This window comes from Peromyscus maniculatus, chromosome 19 (assembly GCF_049852395.1).
Source record: "Peromyscus maniculatus bairdii isolate BWxNUB_F1_BW_parent chromosome 19, HU_Pman_BW_mat_3.1, whole genome shotgun sequence".
Classification (NCBI taxonomy): domain Eukaryota; kingdom Metazoa; phylum Chordata; class Mammalia; order Rodentia; family Cricetidae; genus Peromyscus; species Peromyscus maniculatus.
In genome coordinates, this window is record NC_134870.1 from 59068445 (window position 1) to 59081057 (window position 12613).

Sequence of the window (12613 nt, forward strand, 5' to 3'; positions counted from 1 at the left end):
CTTTGTGACTGCTGCTTGTCAGCCAACACAGAATGGTTTTATGCCCTTTCTCCTCTCAACATCCTGGTAAAATAATATTGTCTCCATCTTAGTTTCTTTTCCTGTTGCTGTGATAAAATATTCTTGACATCAACAGTGGAGAAAGGGTTTACTCTGATTCACCGTCCAAGAGTATAGGCCGTCACCGCATTGAAATCAAGGCAATCGGAGCTTGAAGCAGCTGGCTACATCATAGTCACAAGCAGCAACCGAAGAGCATTGGATGCGTGCTGCTACTCCACTCCCTCTCTCCACATGCAGTCCAGGATCCCAGCTAGGGAATGGCACCACTCACAGTGGGTGGGTCTTCCCACTGCAAGTCAAGCAATCCAGATCATCCCCACAGGCGTGTCCAGAGGCCCGGCTCCCAGGGGATTGTAGATGTTGTAGTTGACAGTTAACATTCTCCATCACTTCTCTGCTGTCTCTTATTTTCCTCACTTTCCCATCTGTTACCAGATCATTAAATGAGATAAAAATAAAAACTGGAGGAAGGCATTGTGGGTTGAAGGTAGGATTTGACACAGCATATAGAACTAGAAATCATCCTAGACAGGTTTCTAGGGCTGTGAAGTACTTCAGTGTTCTTTTTAGAAGAGTGAGGGTCTAGGTAAATATGTTTGTTCATTTTAAAATCTGCTAGGAGTGGACACAGTCTGTATGTAGTGAGAATTACTTATTTATTTTTTGCTTATTTGTGTGGGTGGGTGTATGCCACAACACAGGTGTGGAGGTCAACTTGTGGGCATTGGTTTTCTCCTTTACCATGAGTTCCAGGGTTCAAACTCAGGCGGTCAAGTTTGGCATCAAGTACCTTTTACTTACAAGCCATCTCACCAGCCATCAAAAAGCGTTTTGCTTTTGGATTGATGATACTTTTCATATAATGAGTTATAAGAGTAGAGTATTTTTTTTTTAACATGCAACAAAGGTCTAGATTTCCTAGTTTGACTGGGAAAAGGATCTTAAACTAGATGATTAGCCTTGAAAGGTAGAGCTGTTTCTAACATACTATCTTGCTCTTATTTATAGGTGGATCTTTCAACACAAACGTGTTTAGTTTTCAAGAATAAAGTTGTTATAAGACCTCACGCCACAGAAGAGATAAAAATTCTTTTTATACCCACAAATCCTGGAATTTTCAGATGTACGTTTAGTGTTGCTTCATGGCCGTTTTCAGCAGATGCTGATACAGTAGTGCAAGCAGAAGCTTTGGGGAACAGAGTCACCCTCACTGCTATTGCCGAAAGCCCTGTCATCGAGGTAACTCTGTAAATTAGTGTCGTTGGCTACAGAAGGAATTTGTGGGCAGATGTGCCCCAGTGTTTGAAGCTAAATCTTAGCTGTTTCTTAAAAATTTTCTTTCAGTTTTATTTGCTTTTATGTGTATGAGTGTATGTCTGCATGTACATATGTGTGCCACATGTGTGCCTGTGGTAGTCAGTGTGAACTAGGCCGTTAGAGTTGTCTTCTTCGACGGCTGGAACTGAGAACTGGGCTATTCTTTCATCCCTTTTGTTTAAAGCCTGTTCTGACCAGTGCTGATCTTTCTATGGCATCTTTTGTTAATGGATTCCAATTTCTTTAACATCTTTTTGTTACGCTCTTTATTCAGCCCAAAATTTTCCTTCCTTTCATCTCAGTACCCTGAGAACATCCTGTGGAAATGCAAAGAAGGCGTGCAAGGCTCTGTGAGTCTCAGTTGGAGCTCCATGCCAGTGCTGGTGTGGCCTAGACTCAAGTCTTGCAACATCTTTCCAAATGCCCCATCCCTAGGAAGGTCCCCTGTTGTTTTTTGAACACAGGGTAGTTTTTCAGATGTTTTGTTTGTTTTTGTTCTTTAATATTCTTAGAAAGGACACTGCATTCCGGGACTTTATGTATGGCGTTTACGTTCTCTTCCAACTTTGCCCTGCCCACAAGGAGCCTGAAATTTACTACCTTTGGAAAGTGTCAAACCTCAGCTATCTTGGGGGTTAATTTGGACCCCTGGCCATCATAGAATTCAGCTCCTACTTGCTAATATGTCTTTGCTTTCCTTGTAGTTTCATAAACTATGAGAATTTATGTGTTTTAAATATTATGTAAAATTTCACATGTGTGGCTATCAGGGTGAGTCTGTTAGATTCTCTCCAGTGTTTAAAGACATAGTCTGACATATAGTACACACTTATCTTTACCCTTTGATATGTCTGTTTGACATCATTTTAAATACTGTTTTGTATCAGACTGAATATGAAATAGACCAAGATCTTCATGAAGTTGTGAAAGGACTTAAGGAATTAAAAGTCTAATGATAGGATTAATTAAGAGGAGATTTATGTTTTATAAAACGATTGGCTTCAACTTAAGATCTCATAGTGTTTGCAAAGTTGCAGTAGCCACTTTGCCTTGTTCTATATATAGTATAGTTGAGTACTTAAGTACTTAGCCTGCTTTAAAAGAAGACTTAACACAGTTTTATAGACAGCAATAACATAAAATAGAAGGGGAAGACCTAGGTCTAAGTTTACCTGTCGTGCGGACTCTGAACTGTTGCTAAAAGAAGCACGTAGCTGATAGTCACTAATCATAGACTGCTTTATTTTTTTATTTATTTATTTTTTTTTTTTTTGAGACAGGGTTTCTCTGTGTAGCTTTGCGCCTTTCCTGGAGCTCACTTGGTAGCCCGGGCTGGCCTCGAACTCACAGAGATCCGCCTGGCTCTGCCTCCCGAGTGCTGGGATTAAAGGCGTGCGCCACCATCGCCCGGCCATAGACTGCTTTATGTCACTCAGTCCTTTTTTCATACTTAGGTAGAAACGGAAAAGAGAGGTGTTCTGGATTTTGGTGACTTGACCTATGACGGCTGGAAAGCTCTCCCACTCAAGCTAATAAACAAGACACATGCTACTGTACCAATCAGACTGATTATTAATGCTGTAAGTACTAACCTAGAATTTCTAAGAGACTGCCTACAGAATATAGTGATTTGAAATGATAGGCAATGCTAATAGCCTTGGTTAATTTTTCCTTGTAAACGTAAATTATATTGCTAAAGAGCCTGTTAGCAAATGTCCTGCTATGGCTTTGCTGAAACGGACTTTTCTGTTTCTAAACAGAATGCCTCAGCCTGGCGCTGCTTCACGTTTTCCAAAGAACCCATCCACGCGTCCCTGAAAGCCGCTCCTTACTCTGATGTGATTGCTCAGCTGGTGTCCCCATCCGTAGTCAGTCAGGTGATGCCTGCCAGTTACGATGGACAGGTAAGTTGGGTCAGTTTAACAAAACTGCTTTAGAAGTAGAGAACAAGTTCCAAACTACTTTTAGCTCATTGGGATTTCAGTCTTAACATCAGTATACATTAAAATTTTGTTTTTCATTTAATAGGATCCAGAATTTCTGATAGTTTGGGTTATTTTCCATAGCCCAAAGAAACTCCTCACTTCAGGTATCGTATTTTTTTTTTTGAATTATCCTATTCTGTAATTAAACTTCAGATTTGTAGTTTATTTTTTTGTTAATTGACAATATTTTGGGTCATTGTCACAAATTTTATGTTTGGAAATGGAGAAGATGGTATGATATTGGGGCTAAACCTATGGAAGTGTAGGTGGTCTAAGCAAGTCCTGCAGAAAACCCATTTCCTCTCTGCTTGTCTCTCTAGTCATACCTAGGTTTGGATTGTTTTAAAAGTCTGAACTGGCTTGTCTTTTCTTTTTAATTAATTTATTATTATTATTATTATTGTGTATGTTTGTGGGCATTTGTGTGACGGTCACTAGACAGTTTTATGAAGTTGGTTTTTTCCTTCTGCCTTCCCATGGATTCTGAGGGTCACACTCAGGTCATTCTTGCACTACAAGCACCTTTTGCCCGCTAAGCCATCTTCCTGGCCCCTGAATTTTCTTTGAATCCCTGGGGACATCTTTTTGGATAACTGGTGAAATCTGGGATTAACTATCTGTTTACTAAAGTAAAAGTAAACTTTTATAGAAATTCTAGGCTCAGCAGAAGAGTTCCTGGCCAGAGTGGATATAGAAGTTGACAGCCCAAACCCTATACCAGTTCTTAGAAGTGTGGACCTCCGAGCAAGAGCAGGAATAGCTAGGATTCATGCCCCCAGGGACTTACAGGTATCCTCATCTTCTCTCTGTCCTTACTCTGTGATGTTCTGGTTGATAGTTCTTTAATTGTAATTACTTTTTTAATGCATCTTTATCCTACCCCACAGACTATGTATTTGTTGGCCGATGTAAATTCCTCAACAAAGCAGCCCTTGCCTTTGAAAAATGCTGGGAATATTGAAGTTTATCTAGATATCAAGGTAAGAACTTTTGAAAGAGTGATGTAGTATTTCTGATGGCTCCTGTCCTGGCAGCCTTGTTGGGATGTTGTGAGGACTGAGCTGGGAATCACCGAGAGTGTTGTGAAGATCGAGAGTCACACTAGTGAATGCTTGGTTATTGTTGAAGCCTTGGATGTAAGAATTCTTGAATAGTTCCTTAGAAGTTTGTGTGGCATCTGTGGGTGTGTAGAAGTGGAAAAGAGTAGTCTGCATATAGAGGTTTTATTTCTGAGATCCAACTGGAGATGGGGTGGGAAAAAAGATCTGAAAATGGAAAAGGAAGGAACTGTCCTTTTGAAAAGGAGTAAGAGGGATGGTAGTGGTGCACACCTTTAATCTCAGCATTTGAGAGGAGGCAGATCTCTAGGAGTTTGAGGTCAGTCTGGTCTACAGAGAGTTCCAGGACAGCCAGGGCTACTACATACACAAAGAAACTCTGTCTCGAAAAACAAAAACAAACAAAAATTTAAAAAATAGCATAGAAAAGCACAGAATACAAGAAAACATGCTTGCATGAGTTAAGTTGTGATTTCTTAGGTTGCAGAACAAGGAAGCCAGTTTTCAGTGGATCCAGAGAGTCTGTTTCTTAAACCTGGAGAAGAACATGAAGTTACAGTTTCATTTACACCAAAGGATCCGAAAGCATATGAAGAAAGGTAATATGAAAATATTTATAATGACCACTTGCTTAGATATTTTTCACTCATGTACAGACACCTGTTTTACTTCACCTAATATATGAAATAATGATACAGCTGTGCTTTAATCTTTTCAGTTACCATATATGTGAATACATACACGCACATACTTACATGTATTTATATGTGTGTGTGTATATGTATGTGTGTATGTACATATGTAATTTGTAGTGTCACTGTTGTGTGTACGATGTGTGTGGTATGGGTGTTACATGCCATGGCGCATGTGTGGAGATCAGAGGACAATTCTCAGTAGTTTTCCCTTCTACCATGGGCTTGGGGATGAAATTCACATCCTCAGGCCTGCTCAGCTAGAGCTTTTACCCACTGGCCCATCTTTTTTGTTAGTAAAATGCTTCTCTTAATCCAACTGAATCAAAGTTAAGAAGTTGCTGTTTTCTGATATATTCTGATAAAAGTAAATAATAAAGCATGAATTATGGTATTCCTCTTTAATTTTTTTCTTCCAGAAAATTTTTACTTTGGATTTTTATTTATTGCTTTACAATTCTTCCCCGGTCTCTTCCAGGACCTGTGACTTTGACATCTAAGCCTTAAGTAACTTTCAATCAGAATATTGTTGTTGTGTTTGAACCCGACTGCTTGGAGCTAGCTTAGTATATGTCCCAGAAGCACCCTCCCAGGCCCCCACTGCTTGTCCCCAACGTGGAGTGTAGAATGCCTACGTCTAGTTAGCTCATTACGAGACTCTTGAAAGAACGGACACTAGTTGAAGTACTTGTTTAAGCCTCAAGTCCTTTTCCTCAACCCTGTGCTGACTTCTGCGACCTTCAGCTCTCCCAAATTCCTCATGAAGAGAGCCCTGTGAAACTTCTCTTGTGCTATGCCGTGTAGACATTATTGTGATCATTACTTCTTTTGTGTTTGCTTTCCCTGAAGTGTTGTAAGCCTTTGAGATAGAAATGCTGGGTTTTCTTCACAGACTCAGTCTCTCGGACAAGGGAGTAGATAGGATATAGTTAGTTGGCAAAGGAACTGACTATGGAACACTTAACTTGTATTTTCTTCTTTGGTTAGGATCCTGAAAATATTTGTGCAGCCCTTAGGACCTCAATATGAGGTAGTGTTAAAAGGTGAAGTCATTTCTTCTGGGAGTAAACCTCTGCCACCTGGACCTCACTGCTCAGAGACTCCATTGATTCTGTCCAATAAGCAGTTTCTGACTTGGGGAGGTATCCCTCTGGGCAGGACACAGTGAGTATTCACAGCAGCCATGAAGAGTACTGAGATTTTGTTGTCCAGTTACCTAAGGTTGTTCTCTCGGGTGTTAAATATGACTGTATTATTCTCTTTAGATTGGAGATAAAGCTGTCATATATTTGCTTAATCTTCATATGATAAGAGTAAATTTAAAAAATTTATAATGTCTCATTTTTAAAATGCATCTCAAACTGCCTTTTATTTTCTTAGGCTATTTGGTGAGTTCTCTGTTGGTTAAGCATTTAGAATATGAGGGCTCCTTTTATGGAAAGGCAGAGAGAAGGTAATTGAGGCACTGTATCTTGTTTAGGGAGATTGCAATCTAGTTGATAAATTCTTAGGACAAACTTCAAGTTAAGTGATAGTGGTCTTCATTTTTGTGCACAACAGGGATTTCTTATTTTGTATTAAGTGAAGAAAGGAATTAGTTTCAAAGATCCAGGGTTTTTCATACTAGCAACCTGCTATTTATATGTCCACTTTACTTATATTCTAATATCTTTAAAAAGTGAATTAACTCAGCACATTGCTGAAAAGACCACTTTGTATGAATGAGCTTGGTAGCTTTGACCTCTTGTTTCCCAGAGTCCAGCCCCTTTAAAGATTTGAGCCCCCCCCCCCACAAATGCACACACACACACACACACACACACACACACACACACACACACACACACATATATATGTATATATCATACACATATTATATATGAATAAGGCCATCTGAGAAGATAGATTAGAGAATGATATTAAGCTAAAAACCTTCCCTGTTGAGTCTTAATAAGCCTCGCGTTTCCAGAAACAAGTTCCGTGATTGTGGAGTGGTGACTCTAGCCTCTTAGTGAGTTGCACAGTCAGCCTCTCTTTAGACTGTGGTCAGGTGCAGTTGGCTTTGATTTTGTTGCTGTAGCACTATCCATGGAAAAGAAGACATTTAAAATGTATGATTGTTTTCAGACTCCAGAAACTAGTTTTAAGAAACAGTTCGACAACTACAGCCCAAAACTTGCGACTGCTTATTAAAGGACAGGATCAGGATTGCTTTCAGGTTCGTACTACGGTCTTTGTTTCGTTTGATTTAAACACTTTTTAAAAATGATTTCATTTCATATTTTGTTTTGTGTAGGCAACAGGGTCTCACTGTATAGCCTAGGCTGGCCTGAAACTCATGATCCTGCTGCCTCCCATAGGCCTATACCACCACACATGGCTTTGGATTAATATATGTAGACCATTTGTTGTCTTATTTGTCTGAAATCAGTCTTATTATGTTGCTCTGGCTGACCTGGGATTCACTATATAGACCAAGCTGGCCTTGAACTCACAGAGATCCACCTACCTCTGCCTCCCAAAGCTGATTATAGGTGTATGCCTCCACACTCAGCCTAGACCAAGTGGTTCTGATTTTGGTTTTTTCAGTGCTGGGGATGGAACCAGAGTCTTGTACATGCTAGGCCAACTCTCTACTGTTGGGCTGTCTCCTCATCCAGACCCACTGATTTTTTGATTGTAGGTTTTAAAAGATTTTTAAAATTTTGTTTCATGTGTATGAGTGTTTGCCTGCATGTATGTTTATGCAACATGTGCATGCCTGGTGCCCATAGACTTCAGAAGAAGATGTCAGATTCTCTGGGACTGGAGTTAGACATGTTTGTGAGTGCCATGTCGGTAATCGAGAACTTAACCTGGGTCCTCTATAAGAATAGTGCTCTTAATTGCTGAGCCATCTTTCAGCCTCCAAGACTAACTGAGTTTGTGTTAATGTATGTTTCATTTGTGCCAGTATTTGAGTTTATATAGTGGTTATTTTTAAATTGTAGATTAAGAACACTTTTGGCTCAGAAGAGAGATTGACCAGTAACTGTGAGATCAGAATTTGCCCAGGAGAGGATTATGTAATCTCTGTGTTATTTGCACCTACTCGATTATCTTGTATGTTGGCTAAACTAGAAATCAAACAGCTTGGAAATCGTTCACAGCCAGGCATTAAGTTTATGGTAAGAGAAGTTCACTGCTTTTTTCCTTCCATAGAGTTCATGTTAAGTAATAACCATTGCTTTAATATTGGTAAATTATATATCCTGTTTTTTATAGACTTATAAACAAATTACAAGGTAATTATCAAGTCATTAAAAGCAACCATTGTGAGATTCATATAATTACCATGTATCCTAAAGCTTTTATATTTTTATTTCAGCTTGAGAAATTTGAAACATACCTAACATAAACACATTTTGGGTAAATCCAGATAGAGCTGTTCAACTCAGCAAACTCTTGTCTTAGCACATTTGGTCCATTATAAACAACAGATACCACAAGCTAGAGAATTATTTTATAATTTTATCTGTAGGAGTGTTTTGCTTACATGTCACTGTACCTTGTGTGCGTCTGGTGCCCATGGATACCAGAAGAGGGTGTTGGGTCCCCTGGAACTAGAATTACAGACTATTGTAAGCTGCCATATGGGTGCTAGGAATTGAACCTTGGTTCTTTGGAAGAGAAGCCAGTGCTCCTAACTACTGAGCCATCTGTCCAGCCCCACACTGGATAATTTTTAAACATTTGTTGCTCATAATTCTCAAGCTGAGAATCCTAAATCAGTGTGCCAGCAGATTCACTATCTAGCAAGGAGTTGCACTCGGTTTCAAGATGACACTTACTTTTGGTGCAAGAGTGATGCACTTTCTTCACCTGTTTTGCTGGTTTTTGTTTGTGTGTTTGCTTGTTTTTGGTTTTTCGAGATAGGCTTTCTCTGTGTAGCACTGGCTGTCCTGGAATTCACTCTGTAGACCAGGCTGGCCTTGAACGCACAGAGATCCACCTGTCTCTACCTCCCTGAGTGCTGGGATTAAAGGCGTGCGCCACCACTGCTTCCCGGCCCCAATTCTACTTTTGAAAGTAGGGCTGCCATGACTTCAGCACTTCCTATAAGTCCTGCTCTCTAATGCTGTTATGTTGGGGATTATTTCATCTTGTGGATTTTGTGAGACACCAACATTCAGACCTTGGCAAGTATCTCTTGATACAGTTTCCTAGATTATGTTCCAGATAGTGGGCCTACAAGGACAATTTTTAAAAATTGATTTAAAACCATTTGCACAAATATATTCAGAACTACAGATAAAAGGTATAAATCACCGAGGAAAGAGAATAAGGGCAGTGCAGTCGGATGACACCAGCTACACAGAAGTAAACCCTGCAGACTGCACACTTATCTGGCAGTGAGGCCAGAATGGAAATTTGTGTTCTGTTTCTTAGTGTCAGAAAGGAGCTTGGCCAAGATAGCATAGCTTGTCTGACACAGGAGTTAGTGCCTGTGGAGATGCTTCCTCGGCCCGCTGGTCAGCCAACCTGTTTGAATATGTACGTGGTTGTTCTTAGAACTTGTGACAGAGCTTTAATGTGTGGGTGCATAGCACTCTGATCGGGTTTCCTATAAAAGTAAAATCGGGTTTGTGGATAGGACTAAATGGACTGTGTTGTTCACACTATCCTTAGTATAGTGTGATTAATTCTAGGCCTTTTAGCCAATATTTGAGGTTGTAGGTCATTTGATCTAACAGTCCATAGTCCTAGTTGTAGTCTGCACCCTCTTAAACTAACCAGAGTCTTGGAGCAGCTCGTGCCTGTGTAGATTCTATAGAGCTGGGTAGGGTGGGTTTTCTGTGGATTCCCCAGTTCAAAATAGCTTGTATATTTCACGAGAAGACTTAGACCGTTAAAGTTAAAATAGCCTAGTGAAGTGGTAGGGGACACTGGAGGGAATCCAGAGAGTCAGCCCTGTCTCAGTCATCTACACTCCCTCTTCAGGACTTTACCTGTGACATGCAGCTTCTTGCTGTCCCCAATGTTGTGGTTGGGTTCTGAGGAATGAATGGAATGTTGTGTGCTCTGAATAGCATAAAGCATGATGGACTGAAATAAAAATTAGTTGTTCTTTTTGCATGTTGAATACATGTTAAATATCATTATTAATTGGTAGGTGGAATATCACATTTTGTTTTCAAAATAGCCTGAGATAAAACTGGTCTCTCCGTTCTACATAAGTTAACTGAGGCTACATAAGTGTAGAGCCCACATTGGTTTCTATGCAGTCCCTGTGGTGCTGAAGAACAGCTCTGTTTTGTAGTCTTTGAGAGCAGTGGTTCTGTTGCTTCCAGAGACTTTTGGCAGTATCTCGAGGCATTTTTGATTGCCTTAATTGAGACTAGGACAAGAGTATTATTGCCATATGCTACACACACACACACACACACACACACACACACACACACACACACACTCACACACTCACACTCATCTCACCAAATATCTGGCTCAAAATGCCGATGGTATTGAGCTTAAGAAACCCTCCTTTAGAGCAATGATTAATCTATGGACCTGTTGGTCAAGTCAGGTTGGTTTTAATTACAATTTTTGCTTTTGTGTTTTAGCATGTGTGTGTGATGTGTACATATATGCGCAAGTGTGTGTGTGCATGTGTATGCATGCATGCACATGGGGGCCAGAGGTTGACTTTGGGTATTTTCCGTAGTCACTTCACTTAATTTACTGAGTCAGATTTTCCCTGCCCCTGGCACTTGCTGTTTGTACTGAGTACTGGGTTACGGGTGGATCTGAACTCCAGGTCTCGTGCTTGTGTAGCAAGAACTCCAACCACAAATTCTTGAAAGGAACTGCATCTCTACTGAGCATGTATGTTTTGATAGTGTGTTCTAAACAGTCCAATAGTCATTTATATTATATTGCATATTGTATCCTCTAAAGGTGTTCTAAGGGTATGTGGGAATGTACGTAGGTCATGTATAATCACACCATTCCATATAAAGGACCTGAGCATGACCGAATTTGGTATTCATGGTTATAGGAGCCTTTCCTGGAACAGATCTCTGAGGACAGAGGGACAGATGTTCAGAAAGAACACTTACATTGAGTATTTAAAAGCTGCCTCTTCCCATTTTCTGTTTAATTTCATGTAGCTAATTTACTCAAAATATAAAAAGTAAAAAAAAAAAAAAATTAAAATATTTTTGGCTCTTGTAACTATAGGAAGTAATTTTAAATGATAAGATTTCTAAGTTTCTGCTCTGAAGGTCTTGGAAATGTGATTATTTTATAGTAAATCAAGCAAATTTATGAGGAACCTAAGTTTAGTTTTTAATGTTGTTTTGATGAAGTACATAAGGCAAATCAAAATCAATTGTTGATTTTTACATATTTTCGAGGGTCTGTTTGGTTTTAGAGATGCCTGTTGACCAGCATAGAAGGTTATTTTCTAGCAAGGTAACTGTTTCCCTTACTTTCTTTATAATGGAGGCATCTGTGAGCCTTTTTCTGTTTTTTTTTTTTTTTTTTTTTTTTTTTTCTGGAAGGCTCAACTCCTATAAAAACTACAGCAAGCATCTCTCAAACCTGGCTTCTGTCTCAGGCTTCCAAATTCCTGCCTTGTTTGTGCTGAGAGTTTTGAGTCCTGTTTAGTTCTGTTTGCACACTTCTCTCTGATAACAGCTCTACTAAAAAGACTATGAGAGGGTAGGCTTTTTTTTCCTTCTAAAGTACTCTATTATGACAATTTTTCTGAATTGCTGAGAAGTTGAAAAACTACCACCGAGATTCTACAGTTTATGCTTTGGTGTATTTCTTACCACAAAGCTGACTACCTACTAGTGTTATCTGTGTTTTTAGGCATTTCAAAATAAATTACAGTTGTATGCTTCACCTTACAAATGTATGCAAGTATTTTTATACTAGTTTTTATTGTTCTTTGGTTAAGTTTGGCTTTTGCAACAGGAAATGGTTGATCTTTATATAGTCAGATGCAGTTTGGAAGTGCTGCGTATATACTATATGCAAACAAATATATAATATAATATATATATGGTAGACTAGAAGTTGGGTAATTAATTACTAGCCCAGGCATACAAACACTAAAACTTTAAATCTGTTTTCTTCTGACTGTAATACATTTTCTGCTTTCTTATATAAAAATAATTTTTGATGTGTCTATTTTTTTTTTCCTTAGATACCTTTGTCTGGATATGGAGGAACAAGTAATCTTATTTTAGAAGATGTTAAAAAATTATCTGACAGTTACTTAGTAACAGTGAATGGCTTAATTCCTGGCAAAGAAAGTAAAGTTACTTTTTCTGTTCGCAACACTGGCTCCAGAGCAGCCTTTGTTAAAGCAGTATGTTTTAAAGATTCTGAAAGAAAAGTTTTGCTGGATCCTAAAATAATGAGGATCTTTCCAGATAAATTTGTGCTTAAGGAAAGAACCCAAAAAGTAAGTATAAAATCTCTGCCCTAAAAACTAAAGTTATGTTTTGAT

At 39.1% G+C, this 12613-nt stretch overlaps 1 protein-coding gene across 3 annotated transcripts in view; it reads left to right on the forward strand.

Moving 5' to 3' along the window:
- Cep192 (centrosomal protein 192) overlaps positions 1-12613 on the forward strand; it is a 79336-nt gene that overhangs the window by 45124 nt on the left and 21599 nt on the right. For all 3 annotated transcript variants that reach the window (XM_042264266.2, XM_076555406.1, XM_076555407.1), the window contains 11 exons: positions 1072-1302; positions 2835-2960; positions 3141-3284; positions 3409-3469; positions 4015-4154; positions 4253-4345; positions 4904-5022; positions 6103-6279; positions 7243-7333; positions 8106-8282; positions 12308-12568. In XM_042264266.2, coding sequence (XP_042120200.2) covers positions 1072-1302; positions 2835-2960; positions 3141-3284; positions 3409-3469; positions 4015-4154; positions 4253-4345; positions 4904-5022; positions 6103-6279; positions 7243-7333; positions 8106-8282; positions 12308-12568 — 1620 coding nt within the window. The remainder of the gene's footprint in view (positions 1-1071; positions 1303-2834; positions 2961-3140; positions 3285-3408; positions 3470-4014; positions 4155-4252; positions 4346-4903; positions 5023-6102; positions 6280-7242; positions 7334-8105; positions 8283-12307; positions 12569-12613) is intronic.